Source organism: Tupaia chinensis, unplaced genomic scaffold, assembly GCF_000334495.1.
Source record: "Tupaia chinensis unplaced genomic scaffold, TupChi_1.0 Scaffold142262_1, whole genome shotgun sequence".
NCBI lineage: Eukaryota > Metazoa > Chordata > Mammalia > Scandentia > Tupaiidae > Tupaia > Tupaia belangeri.
Genome location: NW_006202111.1, coordinates 116,078 through 124,571, shown reverse-complemented (window position 1 = coordinate 124,571; position 8,494 = coordinate 116,078). Strand labels below are relative to the sequence as shown.

Sequence of the window (8,494 nt, the reverse complement as noted above, 5' to 3'; positions counted from 1 at the left end):
CGGCTTCCGCCGGGCGCCCTCTCAGGATCTTGTGCACGCACGCACATGTGCCCAGTGTGAGTTTAAGCCACTGGGTCCAGGATTCGAACTGCGGTAGGCTACATGGGAGTCCAGCGACATAGCCATTATGCTAACTGCTGGTCCCAAGGCTGACAGTTTTGAGGTAATATTTAAGCTTTTTATAGCAAGATAAAGGGACAAATCTAGATCAGTATTTGCAACGTAGTTTACTGACTACTGTTATTATCACTAATGTACAAAATCTGACAAATGGATAAGAAAAAAGACACAAAAGAGAAAGAGGTAAAATACATGAATGAGCAAGATGTAAAAAGATGAATGGAACCAGCAGTTAGCGTAATGGCTATGTCACTGGACTTCCATGTAGTCAACTGCAGTTTGCGTCCTGGACCCGGTGGCTTAAGCTCATGCCAGGCGCGTGTGCGTGCGTGCCCAAGATACCGAGAGAAGAATGGAGGAGAGGGGACTGTGGTGTGGCCTTCCCCCCTGGGGGGTGATTTCTCACTTTCTGTCTTCCTGGTGAGCGCACATGCCCTATAGCAAAAACCTCTCCAAAAAAAAAAGGTAATACTCACTGGTAGTACAGAAAATGCAAAAGAAGCAGAACTGAGATATAATTTTATACTCATCAGAAGACTACAGGTTTTAAATGATGTACAATGCCTATATATAAAGAGTACATAGGGGGAAGTACATTGACTCATTCCTTGGAGTACATGAACATTCCAGAAAACAACCTAACACAGATATTTAAGTTAAAAGCACATATCCACTTTGATTTTAGAGTCTCATTCCTGAAGATTAATCCCATAGAAATGTAAGCATCCAAACATGGATCCTGAACTTCAGCTGTGAACTAGTGCTTTCAGAGACTTAAAATGAAGATTTTATGAGACTTCTTCCTCACTTATTTCTAGTGGGTAGTGTTACCTGTCTCTTTGTCTCCAGTTCTCTCTGTCTCTCTGTGTCTCCCTGAGTCTTTTAATTTTTTAATTTTTTTTTAAGGTGAAGTATTCTCTGGGCTTTCAAGCCCCTTTATTGTGTTAATAGGTGCCTCTCCCCTTCTGTTTAGGAAAGGCACAAACCCAGGCCCACCTCCACATGGATCCTGAACTTCAGCTGTGAACTAGTGCTTTAGAACGGCACTTGTGCGCCGTGTGGTTTTCAATTTTTGCATTTTAATATTAAAATCTATAGCTTTTTATTATCCTTTTTCTTCTTATTTTATATATTCTTCTTTCATTTTCTTTAATTCTTTTCCTTTTTTTTTATCTTTATTCATTTGCTTCTCAGCCTCTGCTCACCAAGTGTCTAGACAGGTCCAAGTGAACAGAATCTATACATATGAATATAGTTAGGGTCAGAATATTCCTCTATTCCCACTGATTCTGATGCACAAAGAGTGAGAACAGAATGGAAGAGATCGCAGATCACCTCCTCCTGCAACACCTCTGAACATTCAGAATGAACTTCAAGAATTAGAAGAAACACAGCATCCATCTGATTACTAGAAATCACTGTAGGGACACAAGAAACATTGAAAAACAAGAAAATGTCTCTCTTCCGAGGAAAAATAAGTCCTATTCATCCTCAGACAGTATGATGAAATTCATGGAAATGTCTGATAAAGAATTTAGAATTTTCATGGTGACAAAGCTCACAGAGATCGAAGAGAAGAGAGACAATGAACTGCCAAAGAGGCAGGGGAAAGAAGCTGATGAGCTTTAGGAGGTGAGGAAATTCTTTCAAGATCTAAAAGAGGAATTACACATTTTAAAAAAGAATCAAATGGACCTGTTAGAGATGAAGACTATAATACAGGCAGTCAAAATCTCCCTTGAAAGTATTCAAAGCAGACTAGATCACACTGAAAATTGAATCTCAGTTGTAGAAGATAGAATTACTAACCTAGAAAAATCCACCATTAAGATTGAGAAAAGTGTCCCAAAACATGAGAATACTGTACGAGAAATATTAGATACCATCAAATGTCCAAATATCCGGATAATTGATATCCCAGAAAGGGAAGAGACCCATAAGGGCATTGACAATCTATTCCATGAAATCCTGCAAGAAAACTTTCCAAACCTAGAGAGGCAGCATTCAAAGATCCAGTCCCAAGAAATACAAAGGGCCCCAAATAGAATCAACCCAAGAAGATCTTCTCCAAGACACATTATAGCCAGACTGAGCAAAACCACAAAGACAAGATACTAAGATTGGCAAGGGAAAAATGGCAAGTTACCTACAAAGGATATCCCATCAGGTTGACAGTGGATCTGTCATCAGAAACAATGCGAGTAAGGAAAGAATGGGAAAATATATTCAAAGTGTTAAGGGAAAAACTATTGCAACCATGAATACTATACCCAGCAAGATTATCCTTCATATGGGAAGAAAAGTCAAGAACATTCTCAGATAAACATAATCTGAAAGAATTGACCAATACCAGACCAGATCTCCAAGAAATTCTACAGGGAGTGTATAGCAGGAAAATTAAATACAGTCACACAGAAATAAGACTTCAAAAACTAAGAAAATGACCAACTTAATCATGGGGACAAGTCTGGAGTTGAATATTATATCTCAAAATTTAATTGGGAAAATTGAATCACAACAAAAGATAAAGTACATGATACTGAACTGGTAAAATAGAATTTTATAAATTTTGACTAAAACATTGTTGTTTATTTTTAGGCTTTGTTTTCTGATTTTAAGGATTTTTGTCTTGTCTTGTACCTACTATTTGAGCAGCATCCCGACCTGTTTCCTGGCTTTAAGTTTTAAGCATATTTCCTTAGCATTTCTTTGATTTATTAAAGTTAAATCTGCTTTTCTTGAAATTGAAAAATATAGTAAAAAATACATAATTAATGACCATAGGAAAATATATAGCATCAGCTAGGTGCTACCTTATAGTATATTCATTCTACTCAGAGTTTCGTGCCTTAAGTCAGACATGTATTTACTGATATGTATGTATCAGCAGAGTTTTCTATTGAAAGTAGCTAGATTATTTAAGAAATTTTGTGAATCAATAAAATGTGGGGTGAAAAAGGAATGGAAAACAACTGTGGACACCTGAGATAGTGTGAGAGGAGCATGGGAAATGGCAGAGGGTGAGAAATAGGGGGAAAAATATATATATGAAATTAGAAATGGAAAATTATTGATGATAACATGTATGATTAAGCTACTATACAGCATCTTCTAGATGGGAAATTACATTTTGTATGCTGTGACAATGTTCAGCGAATAAATGTAAATTAATTAATTTTAAAAAAAGAAATGTACGCATCCATACTTAAGGCTTTACATATAGTATATTTATTAAAACAGTATTCATTCCAAAATCTTGAAACAAAGGAAATACCCACATTAGAGAAGGTTATGTAGATCATGGCACATCCTAACCATGGAACATTTGGTATAATTCAAAAGACTAAGTTAGGAATAAACCATTTAACCTAAATGTGCCCATGGTCTTAGAAAGTGAGAGAAGCAACATTTTTTTTTAATTTGTATTTATAGGGAGTTTTTAAAAGACAGGGTGGTCATATATATATGTAAAATTTAATATGTGTATCTGTATACATATGTATGAGAACTTGCATGATTTTATAAGACAGAGTCCATTATATAGACAAAGTTATTAAAGAAAACATATAGTTAACATGGGTTCTTGGGAAGGGGTGAAGGCAGTAGGGAAAATAGAAATAGGAAGAGAATAAAGTAAAAAAGAAAAATAAATAAGACCAAACTTTCATGAGACACTACATATGAAATTATTCCATTTATGCTTTCTCATTATATTATGCGTATCTTTATGTGTACAAAATTCAAACGTTAACTTTTAAATGCCAACTCCAGGCCCAGCTCTGGTGGCACACTCTACTAAAATGTGTGCTCCACGGCCTGTGACCACATGGGAAGCCTGGCTTTGATTCCCAGTCTATCCTAAAGGCCAAGCATGGTGGCCTATACCTGTAATCTCAGCAATCTGAGGAAGCTGAAGCAGGGTGATTGAGAGCTTGTGGCTAGCCTAGAAATGCAACAAGACATGTCTAAAAGAGCTGGGATGGTGGTACATGCCTTTGGGGAGGTCGAAGCAGAAGGATCATAACATAGCAAGAATTCTTCTTTAAAAAAAGTTTTTAAAAAGCCAACTCACACTTCTTGGTCAAACACTTAAAATGATTTTTCACCAATGATCTTCAGATTATTGAAATAGAAATTAATGGAATACTGTTATTTATTTTAAATGTAAATCTTTTATTCTCTCTTGTGATTTTTCACTTCAACCCTCGGTCATGTTGTCTGAGTCTTAGAAACAAGCAGAGCGACAAGAAGGGGTAAGCATGGAAAGAATTGTAAACATTCTTGGGCACAATACAGGTGAGAACTATGCAGTAGGAGTAGTTTTTGGTGGTTTGGTTATTTAGTACCCTCTGATTCCTCAGATTCTCCCAGTTATCAGTCTTGAACAATTTTTTTCCCACATAAGATGTCCAATCAATAATTTCTAATTTTAATTCAGCAAGCCCAAGAGAGAGTTGATCTCTGAGTTTAGCTTCAGGTCATCTCTGAGCCATTAGTAATGTCAGAATTTCTAGCCTTGTACTTGTTTGTTTGAAACCATCCTTAGGTCATAATATCTTTATCCTCATCATAACTGGATGGCAGCAACAACTACTTCCCAATAACTCTAGCTTTATTCTCATGATGTCACATGATTAAATACATGGTTGATATTATACACCATGCTGGGCTAGCATATTCCCATCACAGAATGCGAACTGTCTTTTTTTATTATTATTTATTTTTTATATACATTCAATCACATTGTTTAGCTTACAAGATGAACGTTTCAATATGTGAACATTTCTCCCCAGTTTAATTGATCAAAATAGCTTCAACAGATAACACCACACCTCCCCGTCCCATCAATGTTCTGCCTCTGTATCCCTCCTCCACTGTCTTTTGAACCTCCTGGAATATCAAACTAAAAACACATTTAGCTGGGAGTATATAGTACATAATTTGCTTTTTTAGTACCAATTACAGTATCAGTTTAGATTCTGTGACTCCAGTCAATGTAATTTGAATTTGGCTCCCTCTAGTAAAGAAAAGGACATTTTTGAAAAGGATACTAGACTCCAGAAAGGGTTAGGGACAGGTTATAGATTCAGACTGACTGGTTTGAAATTCTAGCTCCATGTGCCAGTGACTTTAGTCAATCTTCCTGGTACTCAGTTCATCTGTAAAACATGAATAGTATTATTCTTACAGCTTAGTTGAGCTCATTAAAGAGCATACAAAACACTCAGCTTATGGTAACCCTCTTTATTCAAAATTTGCTATTGTCATTTTTTTAAAAAAAGCAAACTTGTGGGAAAACACTGTGGTTTGTGTATCACTGGAAATCTCAGTAGCAAGAAGGGTGGGCAATCTCTAGTTAGGAGGTAGGTGCAGAACAACATTTGTGGGCCACATGGTCTCCTGATGGTTAGGGGAGATGTGGAACTATGGAGAGTCCCCTGGGGCCACATAAAATAGGTAAGGGTTAAAAATCCCCTAAACAAGAGTGATGTGCAGTTACCAAGGAAGTTTGAAAGTATATAGGTAAAATTATTAGGTCCTCTACAATACAAATATTTAATTTTTATAAAGCAATACCTTGGAAAAATGATCAGATCCATGCTTCCTCCTCTGAATGAAGCTGATCGTGAGTCATATTAATAATAGAAATTGCTGCCCACTTCGTAAGCATATATTAAGATCCTTGGGACCAGCAGATAGTGTCATGGTTATATCGCTAAACTCCCACATAGTCGACTGTGGTTCAAGTCCCAGGCCCAGCAGCTTAAAACTCACAGCAGGCACATGTATGTGTGCTCGAGATCCCAAAGAGAAGAATGAAGAAGAGACAATGGCATGGCCAGCCCCCAGGAGGTGATTTCTTGCTTTCTGTCTTTCTGTCTCTCTTTGTCTCTCCAGTGAGTACATGTTTCCTATGGAAAAAAATCTCTCTTAAAGGAAAAAAAAAATGCTGACACATATATACCATTCGACAGCTGGCATGATGGGCAGTTACCAGATACCTTGTTACAGAATAGTTTAGCATCACTATGGTCATGTTTCTCAGTCACACTATATGAAAGGGCGAATGTATCTTAAGAGTCTTCTCATAGCTGCCTTCACCTCCTTGTTCTGCATGCTGTAGATGAGGGGATTCAGCATGGGAGTGATCACACTGTACTGCAAAGGGAAGATCATCTCCAGGGGGGAACCTGAAGATGGTAAGAGATAGCTGAGAAAACCTGAGCCGTAGAACAAGATCACAGTAGTGAGGTGGGAGGAGCAGGTAGAAAAGGCCTTCCTTCGACCTGAGGTGGAACTGAGGTTCAGAATGGTAGAGACAATGCAAATATAAGAGAAAAAGATCAAGAGAAAAGTTCCAAAGAAATGCAAGACAGAGGAACAGAGCAAGAGTGTGAAGTTGGTAGAGGTATCAGAGCAAGACAGAGGGAAGAGAGAAGACAGCTCGCAGCTGAAGTGGGGAATAGTTTGGTCCTCACAAAAGTCTAAATTGACAGCCAGAAGGATATTGATGAGACCATCAACGAAGGCCAGGCCCCAGGATCCCCCGACCAGCCCAACGCAGAGATGGTCACTCATCACTGGGCCATAGAGCAGGGGGGAGCTAATGGCTACATAGCGGTCATAGGCCATCACAGCCAGCAGACAGGCTTCGGTGCCACCCGTGACAAACACAAAGAAGGCCTGAGCCAAGCAGCTCTCTACAAAGATGGTTTTGCTTTCAGAAAGTAGATTCTCTAACATCTTGGGGACTGTGACAGATGAGTGACAGAGGTCCAGGAAGGACAGCTGTGCCAAGAAGAAGTACATGGGTGTGTGCAGGTTGGAATCCACTCTGATCACCAGCAGCATCACCAGGTTCCCCATCAAGGTCAGGAGGTAAATCACCAGGAAAAGCATGAAGAGCAGAATCTGGATGTGGGAGTCAGCAGACAGCCCGAGGAGGAGGAATTCACTGAATATGCTGTGGTTTCCCATAGTGATAAACACCGCTCCACCCTGGGAATCAAGAAAAGAGGCTTTGAAACTCCTTTTGTGTCTCCCAATTACTTCATGCCTTGGCCCTCTTGCCCATGTATGTCATTTCATGATGATACTGTAACCATGTTGAGATATTTATAAGCTAACTTCCTTATCATCGTGATAACTTTGATAGTTTTGGATGACACATCCCTCCCCTCTAACAACTCTCAGTGTAAGTTTGTGGATCATTGTCTTAAAGTTCTAGAGGTTTCTTTCATTTAAAAGAATTTTTTTTAAGGTGGGTATTAATAGTCTGGCTGGCAGGTGGCGTGGTAGTTTAAGGCACTGGACTCCCACATGGCTGACCATGGTTAAAGTCTCAGACCTGGGGGCTTTCTTTCTCACTTTCCCTCTCTTCTCTCTCTCATCAAGTTGGAAAATAATAATAATAAATAAAGTTAAAATTTAAAAAGTTATTAAAAAATAAAGATGGGCATTAATACCATAAAATATTTTATGGCCAGTGGGAATATAGAGAGAATTTCCTGATGCAGCAGAGTGGGAATTAAATAGCAGAAATAAGTTCTTTAGAAAGAGAAAATGAATGATATCCAGTGCAAAGTGAATTTCTGTTCTTGGATAGGAGGCAGGGCCCTTTATTGTTATTTAGAGGGAGCTTAAAGAGAGTAGGGACCAGGCAAATACCACGGTAGATTTTATGGAAGAATACGAGAGACTTTCTAATTTTTGGAAAGTTCATGGAAAACTGAAGTACAAGTGTATTTTCATGCAAAAAAATTTTAAATTCATGAAAAAAGTTTTAAAATACATATTTTCCATAACTTTTGAGGACCTCTGTGTGTGTGTGTGTGTGTGTGTGTGTATGTGTGTGAGTGTCTGTTATGTGTTTTCTGTGAGGTGGTGATAGTAAGAGAGTTGGATGAGCCAAGAATGTAAAACTCAAGCACATCCAGTGAAAGACTAGTTTATGAAGGAAAAGCAGTAGAAATAACTGGTAACATATTTGTCATTTAAGATTGTGACACTAGTTTTAAAAGTATGCAATTATTTTTAATATAATTTAGCTGCTTAAGCACCTGTGTGTAACAGACGGATACTTGGTTTCAAATGAGATGGGGTAAATTGGGTTTTATTTCTAGGTATATTCAGTGACTAAGACAATAGAGGCAGAGAAGTAGAGCATCACTGCAAATGAATAAACCACAGAAACCAGGCTGCGTGAGGAAGTGAGAAGGGACATGCAGAGCATTACGACTAGTGGTGAAGTCCTTAGTTTGGATGGAAGATGTTCTGTAGGCTAAGCAAGTTGTAAATTTAGGATCTAGTGGTTCAATAAAGGGGTGCTTGAAATTCAGAGTTGGTAAGGGTGTAGTAAGTATTAATGATAATA

The 8,494-nt window shown here is 38.2% G+C and overlaps 1 protein-coding gene across 1 annotated transcript; it reads right to left on the bottom strand.

Annotated features, from left to right (window-relative positions):
* Positions 1–6,171: 6,171 nt before the first annotated feature.
* On the bottom strand, positions 6,172–7,098 carry LOC102485993 (olfactory receptor 8S1). Its single transcript, XM_006163466.1, has one exon. The coding sequence runs from the start codon at positions 7,096–7,098 to the stop codon at positions 6,172–6,174; it is 927 nt and encodes a 308-aa protein (XP_006163528.1).
* Positions 7,099–8,494: the final 1,396 nt, after the last annotated feature.

Excerpts from the sequence above, each read along its gene's own strand:
- LOC102485993 (XM_006163466.1), bottom strand. The coding sequence starts at position 7,098 with ATGGGAAACCACAGCATATTCAGTGAATTCCTCCTCCTCGGGCTGTCT.